The 12,853-nt window shown below is 37.7% G+C and overlaps 1 protein-coding gene and 1 long non-coding RNA gene across 6 annotated transcripts in view; one reads left to right on the top strand and one right to left on the bottom strand.

Annotated features, from left to right (window-relative positions):
• Window positions 1-1,439: 1,439 nt before the first annotated feature.
• BRCA2 (BRCA2 DNA repair associated) overlaps window positions 1,440-12,853 on the bottom strand; it is a 53,389-nt gene continuing 41,975 nt past the window's right edge. For 4 of the 5 annotated variants that reach the window (XM_068526972.1, XM_068526974.1, XM_068526973.1 and 1 more), the window contains 6 exons: window positions 11,229-11,427; window positions 10,833-10,996; window positions 10,603-10,741; window positions 5,579-5,823; window positions 3,561-3,707; window positions 1,440-2,664 (listed from right to left, as the gene is read on the bottom strand). In XM_068526972.1, coding sequence (XP_068383073.1) covers window positions 2,023-2,664; window positions 3,561-3,707; window positions 5,579-5,823; window positions 10,603-10,741; window positions 10,833-10,996; window positions 11,229-11,427 — 1,536 coding nt within the window. In that variant the 3' untranslated portion in view covers window positions 1,440-2,022. The remainder of the gene's footprint in view (window positions 2,665-3,560; window positions 3,708-5,578; window positions 5,824-10,602; window positions 10,742-10,832; window positions 10,997-11,228; window positions 11,428-12,853) is intronic. The other variant, XM_068526975.1, reaches the window with a different exon arrangement.
• Window positions 2,848-11,388, top strand: LOC137752213 (uncharacterized). The gene is made up of 3 exons (XR_011071086.1): window positions 2,848-2,903; window positions 6,063-6,168; window positions 11,255-11,388. It is a non-coding gene; the product is annotated as an uncharacterized lncRNA (long non-coding RNA).

Here is a 12,853-nt window from a genome sequence, read left to right as displayed (position 1 = left end):
CACTGCAGAACTAGGCCAATCTGGATGGCTTGACTCATTTAGGAAAGCAGAGGCGAGAAGTGTCAGGGAGCCCAGATGGGAATTCCTTTCCTTGATTCCATAGGAGCAGTCTAAAGGATCAGATTTCAAGCCCTCCTGATTTACTTCTGACTCTCTGCTTAGGGTTTCTGGTTCACATGGGCTGGGCTGCTTTGGAGAAGTAGTCCCAGGTTATAGATCCAGAGCTTTTAAAGAGCTCAGAAGAATAGTTTCCCGGTATATTTGCCTGTTTCGAACATAAAAATCATTGATTAAATGCCGCCAACTGTATTTATCCCACCCAGAAGTGATCTGTTTTTTCTTTCAACGCCCATGGCTCCTGATTTATATAATTTTTTGAACACTCAACACTGACTTGTTTTGTGTATTTATTAACATTTGCATAACTCATAGAGCTGGCATAGTGCTTTATATACACAAGAGGCTCTCATTAAGTGACTGATTGATTGTTGAATAAGTAACACAAATTGCTTTCACCATTTACCCCTTATCACGCAGTATACATTGTTGACTTTGTAATCATTAAATTGTCACTTTTGGGGGGATAATATCCACATATACTCAAGCTTCACATTTTGCTTATATAGCTTGGCTCTATTATTTACAATTTATAAAAAGGAGTGTGTGCATTAGATGTCTCCATAATGGGTAGTCTAAATGGTAATGAAGAATGAAGGCGGTTATAGCTTAAATCTTTCCAAGAATCAAAAAAAAAAAAAAAAGAAAAAAGGCTAAATTCTTTAATTCTTTCTTTTCACCTGAGACTCAAGTTGTTTTATTCCCTGTTCTAGAATGGATCACTGGGAAAATGATTAGGATGTGAAGACCAGACTCTTTTATGAACAAAAAATCACATTAATAAGACTGGCAGAACACTTAAGTTAGAAAGAATAGTAGAATAGACTATTATGTTAATGATTTTCAGAAGTGAGAAAAATCACCGGTCACAGCTATGGAAGAAAGGAAATTTTGCTTTTTAAAAGGATTTATTCTTGGCTTTAAAATGTGTTTATAATAAGATTTAAAAACATGATATTGTATATAAACTTAAGACATATTAAAAGACCTCATTCTCCATGCTATTAGCTTCTAGTTGGAACTGCTTTCTCTTTTTTCTATTAAACTTAAAAGAACAAATGAATTGAATGGTTCTCTTCTGCTTTGGTGGTTAGAGAAAACTAGGTTTAAAAGGGTCTACCTGCTGAATCCTGTGATAGGGCTAAAAATAAAGCAAGGAGAATCAGTGCCAATTTGAAAGATTTTCTCTTAAGCTGCAGTCCAGACGATCATTTTGTTAAAAATCAGAAACAAAAACAAATTAACACTATGAAATCTGCTTCAGATTTAAAGTATTTGAACTTTTAATAAATAATTTAATTTTACAGATCACATTGGAATCATAAAAGGGAAGTACATTGAGGGTTCTATTTTTCTTGTAGTCACACTGACTTAAGGATGAAGAATTGGTCAAAAGAAAACACCACTGTAATATCTTACTCATCCTGACGTTTTTGATCAGGATAAAACTATTAGAACCACCATGTGCATTAAGGAAAACTGGTTCATAGTGGGTTACCTCTTAAAAACAAACCTAAAATAGGAACTAAACTGAGAGGAATTATATGAGTCAAAAGAACTGCACTTAGAAACCTAGTTTCTTTTAATTATAAGGACACAATCTAAAAGAAACAGGTATGTTTACTTCGTTTGTAAAATAATACTTATATAGTGACCAAATCTAGTCATAAAGATTTAAAGATTTTTTTCTTGATTAGTTAATATACAGTCACAGTTTTAAGATATATAATTGAAATAAGAGTATACCAATATAGAAGCAGGCAAAGAGCATTGCTGTGATGTATAAGCACAGACATAAATTTTGAACTTTTTCCTTTCTTTTCTCATTATGCAAATTCTGATGTAGAGTTTGAAATTGTATGTGTTTTACAAACTGGAAAGGTTGTATCAATACCTAATTTATCATCATTTTGGTTTTTGTCGCCTTTGCAGTCTCTTGGATATATTTTTTATTGTACTTGTGTCCTGCGTATTAGTCTTCTGTTCTTCAGTCCTGGCTGGGGAATTCCCTTGTTCTTTGATCACAGATGCAGTATAAGGCCTTTTCAGTCCGAGATAATCTTTTGGACTAGTGGGAGCGGTCCTAGTGGACTCACTGACAGATGTAAGTTGATTTTCTCCTGCTGAACCAGACAAAAGGGCTTGGGTATTTATCAGGGCAAGTTCTTCATCAGCTATTGAATCACCTTCCAAAAGAGAGATGTCATTACATTTTTTAAGTGGAGTCATCTGAGGAGAATTCGATTCTTTTTTCTTCATAGGTGTTTCATATTTGGTGCCACAACTCCGTGGTGGCTGAAATGCCTTCTGTGCAGCTGGAGAAACAAATGTACAAATGGGACTAACAGGTGGAGGTACAGGCAATCTGCTCAAGAAATCCAAGGCTCTTCTCTTTTTGCAGTTTTTTGGGTCATCAGTCTCTTTCTCCCCTTTGCAACAAGACTTCGAAGTCATTTGGGCTGCTGCAGGTGTGGAGACAGACTTCCCTTTTAGCTTACAAAGTGATAACGGACTTTGATAATTCATCTCACTACTGGGAGAAGACATCTAATAAAAAAAAATTAAGTAGCCTATACAATTATGTCCCAATATATAAAACAAAATCAAATTAGCTTTTCATTAAAAAATATTTAAACACACAAATGCCAATCACTTTCACTCTCCTAGTGGCTATGATTTCAAGAGACATTCATATTATTATTCTTATTCCAGAAGGAAATATTTTTGCATAAGAGGACATAAAAATGACGTGAAAAGAAAGATGAAGATTAAAAGCAAAACAGGAGGTAGGGGACATAACTTATGCTTTAATCTTTTCCTTTTTGTTATTAACAAGTTAAACAAAGATAAGCATTTAAAAACCATTTTAAGAATACAGACTGCCTGTGTTCCTACTTTTCTAGTTTTGTGACTGGAGGCAGTTGCTTAACCCCTCCTGTATGTCATAGTTTCCTCATCCGTAAAATGGAGATAATTTTTATCTCAGAGGGTTGTTGTGAGGATTAAATGAGTTAATATACATAACTTAGCAAGTGTTAGCTAAAGAATTAGTCCTTAGCCAGTATTACAGACTTTAGCTTGATTTGCTTTTATTGTGATTTAAAGAGTTAAATCAAATTGAACTTAGAAACAACCCTAATTATATAGAATAGTCCTCTAAGCAAAAAGACACAGGCAAAAAAAGTTTCTTCAATCAAATATACTTGGAATGCTAAAAATCAAAGCACCTGTTTATAAAATTTGCCCCAAAGAGTGTTACACTCTGGCTTCAATAAACCAGATAAAATTTCCAGATAACCTATACCTACAGGAGGCACTTAACAATTAATGACACTTAATAATTAAGTTTAATTACATTTTATGATGTTTACTAGGTATACATCAGAATATGTTGTTGCCTCTATATAATATTTATAAAATTCCTTAAATTTAGATTAACTTACCAGAAACTTATTTCCTGTACCAAGGACTGTTTGAGCAGTGTGTGTTGCTGAAGTATAGTCTTTAGTCGGGGTGGACCACTTGGGATTATTTGTATTAAGTATACGAATAAGCTTATTTTCTGCATCATTGCAAAATACATCGATATTCTAAGAAAATAAATTGGAAGAGCTATTTTGTAAAATGCAAACCTACACATTCATGTTTTCAGAAAAGGTAAATGGTTACCTTTAAAAGCAGAAGTAAAAAACACAGACCAGAAAAAAAGGATGAGACACCTCAAATTTGATAGCAACTGTCAATTGTTAGAGGGAGAGAAGGAGGGGGGCTGTGTGTGTGTGTGTCAGGGCAATAAATGTAAGAGAGCTTCCCAACTGTGTGTGTGTGTGTGTGTGTGTCAGGGAAAGAAAGAAATGTAAGAGAGCTTCCCAACCATCTGGTTTAATCAAGTTATCATGATACTGAATTTGGGACTCAAGTCTCAGTTTTATTTACTACCTGACAGCCGTAAATCATCTAACATCTCACAGAGTACTCCTTAGGTTAGAAGTAAAATGAGAACTGCTTCATGTCTGTTCCAAGAATTAACTGAAATAACATTTGGTCATACCACATGAAACTGTTGTTTCAGAAGTCTCAAATGGTCAAATACCAGCAATTTAGTTATGGTTTAACCTAATTTATAAGAGTATTTTGTTAAACTTCAAAATGATACGTAAATGACACTCAGTCATCTCTGAACTGCCCTTGAATGGTGTCAGAGAAAATCGGGGATGTAAGCAATAGGTACTCTGCATGTGAGCCAAATAATGAATGTAACCCCCAGTTTAGAAACCAGATAAATCAGGGTGTTATTCTTCACGATATGCATCAAGTCTAGGTTAAAACATACAAACTTTCTTTATATAGCTAGCTACTCTAATGCTTTTAAAATATAATTTTATTTATATGAATTTTGACTTACACATTTCAAATATTAAACTACAGAACGAAGAGGCTTATCTTCTGTAGATTTTTTAAAAGTTAGCAATTTATAAAATCCAAAATTTTACTGGGAGGCAGCATTGCATAGTAGTTAATAGTTTGGGCTCTGCATTCAGATGGCTTAAGTATGAATCCTGGTTCTACCAGTTTGGCTGTGTGACTTAACTTGTTTCTCATCAATGAAATGGGAAAACAGTTCCCTACTTCAGGGGTCCCCAACCCCCCACCACGGACTGGTACTGGTCTGCTGCCTGTTAGGGACTGGGCCGCACAGCAGGTGGTGAGTGGCAGGCGAGCAAGCGATCTGCGGCTGCCCATTGCTCGCATTACCGCCTGAACCACACACCGGCGCCCCACCCCGGTCCGTGGAAACATCTTCCACAAAACCGGTCCTTGGTGCCAAAACCTTTCAGGACCACTGACAGGCTTAGAACAAGGCCAGACATACAGTAAGCACTCAATAAACTTTGTTCTCCTATTTGGTATTATTTCAAATCAAAAACAGGTATAAACTGTATAAAATATTAGATAATGGAGTTTAAAACATAAATTAAACAAAATTTTTTTTCTGGCCATGCCGCGTGGCATGCAGGACCTTAAGTTCCCTGACCAGGGATTGAACCTGCACCTCCTGCAGTGGAAGCATGGAGTCTTAACCACTGGACTGTCAGGGAGGTCCCTAAAATGTAAATGTGGATTCTAAATATTATTAACTAATTACACTGCCAAGTGCTGTAAATCATGGGTAACTCATATAATTCTTGTTACCAATTTCCAGTTTGCCTACACGGTCTATATATCTCTGAACATCCTTCTCACAACTTTTCCTAATTCAGTTCCTTTCAAATCATTCTCTTCTCCCTGATGGCTGTCACTCAGCATCTCCTCAGGTTCATGAATAATTGACATTATGATGAAGTCTCAACTTACATTATACGTCAACTATCCAATTTTCATAAAAGCTGCCACTTCCTTGACATTTGACTTGAAATAGGAAAATGCCAACATGCATGATAATGCTTAAAGCTAATTTTACCTCAATAGTACTTTTCATTTTGTGGAACGTTTCTTGAAAATGGCCCTCCTTTGGACTGGCAGAAAACATGGAAAAATCTCCAGCAAATAAAGTAGGAATTCCTGATTTGGACTCTGGTCGCCACTGGAGGTTGCTTGCAGCAATTAACATGTGAGGTTTAATAATGTCTTCATTAAGATCTATCCAAAACTTTATTGCCAATAAATTATGGCATTCATCTGACAAATAGACCAAAGGAGCAAGACCTAAAATGGAAAAAAAAAAATCCAAAAAGTAGAAAACAAAAAATCGAACTTCATTTATATATGTGTTAGATAAATTTAAAAACACAAGGACCCTCTAAATATGGCCATTAATTTTGGTATGCTAATGGTAAGAACAAATCAAAATAACTAAATTTAGAGAAAGCTCAGGATTTCCAAAAACAACCTGTTGCTTATGGTGCTAAAATTTCAATGCAATATAACAACACATTCTGTTACAGATGCCATGGGGAAGCAGGCAACATGTAAGCTGAATAATGAATAGGGGAAATTCATCAAGATGGGAAGGAAAAGGCCATTCTAAGCAAAGTGAATGAATTTTTAAAGGTAGGAATGTTAAATGCTTTAGTGGGTCAAGAATGTGAAACTACAGTTTAACTGAGGTATGTGGGGTGGTGGTTTAAGGCAGGAAGTTGAAGGTTTTTTCAGGCATCTGAAGGAGTTTTGGTTTCATTTTCTAAGGGCCAGGGAGCCACCAAAGATTTTAAGCTAGGAAACATTAGATTTGGGTATTGGAGAACTGGTATTTCAGGCTTTGAAACTTTCTGATAGAAATTTCTTTCTCTCGTACTTGACATCAAAATAAAGAAAGAAAGAAAGAAATGTCCATGAAAAACATACAAATAAGGAATATCCTGATATAAAATTTAAAAGTTGGTGATGAAGGAAAAAAACAAGATTGTGAACAGAACCAAGCACAGGAGGGCTCAGCTTCTAGCCTCCTTCCCCATATTGGGGAGATGACACACATTTTAAGAATTCTGTTATCCTTAAATCTGAAGAAAAGCAAATAGAATGGGTATCCTTACTTTTTCCTCTTCTGATCAGAAATAATGAAAATGGCGATGGTGTAAAACAGGTGATCAGGATTGACTGACAGGATAACAGTTGTGTTATGGGTTGAATTGTGTCCTGTAAAACACGTTGGAAGTCCTAACCTGTGAATGGGACCTTATTTGCAAACATAGTATTTGCTGACAAAAATCAAGTTGAGGTCATTTCAGTACATCCTAATCCAATGTCCTTATAAAAAGGGTAAATTTGGACACAGACAGGCACACAGGGAGAGTGCCATGTGAAGATGAAGGCAGAGACTGGGGTGATGCATCTACAAGCCAAGGAAGGCCGAAGATTGCCAGCAAACCATCAGAAGCTATGAGTGAGGCATTGGACAGATTCTCTCTCACAGCCTTCAGAATGAACCGAACCTGCCAGTATCTTGATTTTGGACTTCAAGCCTTCAGAACTGTGAGCCAGTATGTTGTTTAAGCCACCTGGTTTATGGTTCAGCAAATTAATAGGTGAGGTTACTCACTGAGCTAGGGAAAATGATCTAGAACAGAGATAATATCTTCCAGGGATATGGAATATATAGCAGATAGGAACTGAAATACCCAGCCCTCATACAGTAACTAAGAGGGGGAGAATTGGTCTTGAGTACAGCAGAGAAAAAGAGTCAAGAACTGCAATGTGATGCTGGCAAGTTTCTCCCGTGCACCTCATCTCCACACCACAGTCTGCTGTGGGACCATGAGAACTAATCTCATGTCTGTCTCCACAAGAAGCCCAGGCTCCCAGTTCATCCTGCACTCCCTGGACTCAGTCTCCAGAGAGCTTTGCACATTGCCTCTCTGGACACCATCTCCGACCCCTCCCTTCTTAGCCTCACCCACTCTCTTTGCTATCAAATACCTTCTGACGGGCTTGAGTCGGGCCCTGGCTCTCTTCTCTATCTACTCCCACACCCAGCGACCTCATCCAGTCTCATGACTTTAATCATCACCTGTATATTGATGACTTCCCAACTTATATCTTCAGCCCAGTCCATTCCCTTAGAACTATATCCAGCTGTCAAGTAGAAATCTCTAAGTAGATTAAGCAACTAAAACTTAACTGTCCAAAACTGAGCTCCTGACTTTCCCTGCACGCCTGTTTTTCTCATGGTCACCCCCCTCAGGAAATGGCAACTCCATTTGTCCAGCTGCTCAGACCAAAACCTCGGCCCTCACTCCTCGATTCCTCTCTTCATCCACACTGTCCCTCTACCTTCAAAATACAACCACAGTCTGACTATTTCTGGACACTCCCATTGCTTTCGTTTGCTCCAGACTATTCTCAATTGCCTAAATTTCTACAACAGCCTCCAGCTGATTTCCCTGTTTGGCGTCTCACACCCCCTACAGTCTATTCTCAGTATAGCAGCCTGAGTGATCCTGTGAAAACCTCATCAGGTGGTGTCAACGCCTCTACTTGAAACCTTCAGAGAAAAAGTTAGTCCATGCAAGGACCACGCCATTGCCTGGTCCTTCACTCCCTCCTCCCAGCTGTTAACTGCTCACTCCCTGGCCTCTGCTAATACTTAAAGGAACCAGGGAGGATCCTCCTGTAACATGACCTTTGTAATTGCCATTCCTCCTGCCTGGAATGTTCCTCCCCCAGATGTCCACATGCCTCTCTCCTCTAGTCCTTCAACTCATTCAGATGTCAACTCTGCAGTGAGCTCTTTCCTCACTTCCCTGTCTAAAGCTACATTCCTCTCCCCTTCCCCCTGATCCCACCTGTCACTCCCGACTTAATTTTCTTCCTTCGCCATACTAAGAAAACTATATGTGCTACTAATTTTGTTTGTGATCTCCCTCCTCGACTATAATGTAAGCTCCATGAGGACAGGGATACTTGTCTGTTTTGTTCATTGCTGTGTACTTAGCATTTAGAACTGTGCCTGGCACATAAAAGGCGTTCAGTAAATACTGATTGAATTGAATAAAAGTTACCCACCCTCTATAACAATAATATAACGAGTGGAGTCACCCAAGCATGACCAAGATGAAATAAAATGCTACAAAATCCACGTAGCATATTAACATACTACAGTCAAAGAAGACCCCACAAAGCACTAAAGCACAACTAAACAAAAACATGTTAAACAAAAAGGAGAAAAGAGCATAGCAAAAGACAAAGAGCACATCCCATAAAGTAAACAAAACTAGAAGAACAGAAGAAAATTTCTGAAGTCCTCAAAACTGATTCATGCTGTTAAACTTAATAGGAACATATACTCAATAAAATAAAAGCTTGGATATGCATATGGGATGAAAAATAGCCTGATAAGATAAAAAGGAGACTGCAGGGCCAGAGAAATAAACTGAGGACACCAGTATACTATCATAATGGGACAAATGCATGCATTACAAATAGCAAGGAATAAAACATATCAGTATATTGTAGAAAATAAAATTACTGACATAAAGGCTGGATATAATCATGGTGAATGAAGCATAATCCAACATAAGACTAACTGCTGTCCCTTAAGTAGAAATCCAAATAAATGAAATAGATTTATTCAAAGATACTACAGAATTTCTCTAGTATAAAGAAAGCACTGAATCTGCAGATTAAAAAGGCATATGTGTTCCAGGAGAACTGTATACAGACTGCTTATACTAAGACATAGCTTAAACTTTTGGACTTCAAAACATACTCTTCAGACATCTAGACATAAAAAGACAATCACCTAAATGGGGGAAAAATTAGGCCAGTCCCAGACTGTTCAATGTCAAAACAGCAATTTCTACAAAGTTCTGAGGGAAGAAAGAAGCAAGAACCCATATTATTATGCCTGCCAAAATACAGTCTCAGAATTAGAGCAACAGGTTCACATTTCAAACATATGAGGAACTCATGGAATATGGCACATTTGAAACCTTCTTGAAAAAAACATTGACAATAAACCTTAGCTAAAGAACTGAGGAAGGGAGAAACTGTGACAGGGCAGTTGATAAACAAGGAATCCACCAACCTGAGACCCTACCCTGAACCAGGGACTGTTTTAAGAGCTGAGGATACAGCAGTAGCAAAGTCTCTGCCCTTAGAGAGCTAACATTCCGGAGGAGGGAGACAAAAAACCCCATAAATATGTATTGTTAGTGCTGGTGGGTGCTATGGAGAAAAATAAAGCAGAGTAAAGGGGTAAAAGTGCTAGGCTGGGAGCAGAGAAAGTACAGCTCTTTTACAAAGGGTGCTCAGGGAAAGGCTTCTTACGAGGTTGCATTTGACCAGAGACTTTAAGGAGCCAAGGGGGCCAGCTATGTGGCCACCTGGGGAAAAGGGTTTCTGGGAGAGGTAGCAGTGAGTGTAAAGGTTCTGTGATGAAAGTGGGCTCAAGAATAGCAAGGAAGGTGTCAATACAGCTGAAGGGGGATGAGGGACAGCATTCTGGGAGGTGAGAGTGGTGAAACCAAGTGCTGAGGGGGCCTGGCACAAAATAATCAATAAATGGAAGGCTTTTGTGCTGAAGTTGAGACATAGTTGGGCCTTTACACTTGCTTTCAGATAAAATCTATGGAATCAAGGTATGGAAGGAGGAACGAGCAATGTCATACTGAAGGAATAAAATATAAATGAATTTGGCTAATATGTTGGAGAGTGGTAAAGACTGAAGTAGGAGGTGAAGGCTTGATAGATAGTTCAGTGAACTGCAGAAGATTATAATTATTTGTCTAGTAATCACTAATATGCAAAACAGTTTCTAGCAATTTCTTTAAAATTAAGTAGCACAGAATGGGATGTAAGTTGTTTCCCTGTAATATTGTAGAATTGCTTTTCATTAAGAATCAAGGTTAAAAAACCCTACTTTCAAATCACTAGTTACCAAACTTGCCGATCAGTAGCTCCAATGAATCATAAGGAAGACAAATTTTAAAATATAATGTTTTTCAAAAGCATCAATAAAAAGCTACCATTAAATACACTGTGCATTACCTATTTTTTTCACAACAGAAACTACAAATCCTATTAGGTCCACCTCAGAACAAGGTGGCTGGAAGTCTGGATCCAATAATTTGTTGAAGTGAAGCGGCTCCCTTGGCTGATAAACTTGTAATAAGATTTCATCTGAAGACTACAAGAAAAAAAAATATATCAGTATACGTATATTCAATAAACAAATACACATCTATCAAAATTGAAAAATCATGATGAAAAGTTTATACCGGTAGTTGTTGATACTGCGTTTTTTTTGTTGCTGTTAACTGTATGTTAGCTCTTTCAGATTTACTTTTAGATTTTGATGCTGCAAGATGATAGATTCTGTATCTCTTTCCCTCTGTTAAGAGAGAATATAAATCTGATGATGGACGCCAGATACTCAACACAACTAGAGAAAGAGGAAAAAGACACAATATAAGAAATGATAATCATCGAGAGTCTTGTTTAAAAATAAATACTGAGGACGATGAAGGTCTAAGGGTTATGTTATCACTTTGTGGGTACTGGCAGCCCATTTTTGCTCCTCTTAACATTTTATCTACCATTTGAAATCATTTTATTAATAAGATAAAAATTTTTTAAACTTAAAATTGATAAAAACAAAAACTTTACATACTGACCTGAATCTTTTTCCTTTCTCTTACAGCTCATGATACGCAGCTTCCACACAGGTGTAACGTCTCTTGGTAAAATCTGTTCCCCTTGCTCAGCAGACTCCATAGCCTTCCTGAGTTCCACATGGATCTGGGCTTGCTTCTTATCATTCAACATCTGTCTGTGATTATTCAAGGCTCTTAACTGCTCTTCACTAAAATAACCCTGTGGCCATTTAGTATATTGAGGCAGATGATTTTGGAATAAAAAGCAAACAAAACAGAAACAAACCACCTCATCTACTGTAAATGAATCTCTTTAAATGGGGTCAAAATACAACAGAATTTAGTTCACTTTAAGGATGTGACAATATAAAAATTGAGATTAATGTACTCAGCTTATCACATAACAAATATTTTCAAGTGACTTAAACAGTTTACTAATCTTTGTGACAAATTTACCTAGGGCAGGGCTTCCCTGGTGGCGCAGTGATTAAGAATCCGCCTGCCAAGGCAGGGGACATGGGTTCGAGCCCTGGTCCGGGAAGATCCCACATGCCGCAGAGCAACTAAGCCCGTGCGCCTCAACTACTGAGCCTGTGCTCTAGAACCCATGAGCCACAACTATTGAGCCCATGTGCCAAAACTACTGAGTTCGTGTGCCACAACTACTGAAGCCCTCATGCCTAGAGCCCGTGCTCCGCAATAAGAAGCCTGCGCACCACAACGAAAACCCAACGCAGCCATAAATGAATGAATGAATGAATGAATAAGAAAAATTTACGTAGGGCCAAAACAACCCCTACTTATAAATATACTCTAATAATCATAATCATCAACACTGACATTATAAATGGTTAACATCTGAATGCCTATTATATTTGAGAAATAGATCTATGTGTGGGTAATGTATTAATTCATTTAATCATTACAATAATCCTATGAGGTAGGTACTATCCCTGTTTCCATGTGGTAGATGATGAAACTGAGGTACAGACAGAATAAATAATTTGCAGAGGCATATAGGCAGGGGTTGGCTCAAGGGGCCTCATTCTTATCCCCCTGTAGTATAATTTCATTAACTCTCTGGAACAGTAGATACAATTTAAAACAGATATGTACTACAAGCACTTATCTCTGCCTCTACATTTCTCTCCCAATCATTTAGCAAATTGGTGTTTAAACCTCCTGGGAACCTCACCCAGTATTAACAAAAAAAAAATAAACCAAAAATAAAATAAATAGTAATCCTGACATATAACCTACTAGACTGCTGCTGACTTACCCATGTTAATACCCTAATCTATACTGAGAAGGGGGATTATGAAATCCCTGTGACCTACAAAGGTCTTCCTAAATAGGCAGTGTTTAGGTTAAACATGAATTAAAATAAAATATGTGATTTCAGAAGTCCCACAATACTAAACATTGTCACTGAAAACAAGTCCTTTTAACAGGGTATTTTAGAAATTGATGGCAATTTTCCCCTCTGAGAATGATAATGATACCTTTCAGTGAATCTCATAGAATCACATAAACTTAGAACCTTAGAGATAAGCTACTCTCAGGCTTTCCCCTGGCAGATGGCAGAGAGGAGGTCTGAGAGAGAAATCACCTGTCCAGCTACACAGGGGCAGAGCCAGGTCTAGAAC

The sequence above is a fragment of the Eschrichtius robustus genome, chromosome 18 (assembly GCF_028021215.1).
Source record: "Eschrichtius robustus isolate mEscRob2 chromosome 18, mEscRob2.pri, whole genome shotgun sequence".
Classification (NCBI taxonomy): Eukaryota; Metazoa; Chordata; class Mammalia; order Artiodactyla; family Eschrichtiidae; genus Eschrichtius; species Eschrichtius robustus.
This window is presented reverse-complemented; position numbering and strand designations above follow the sequence as displayed.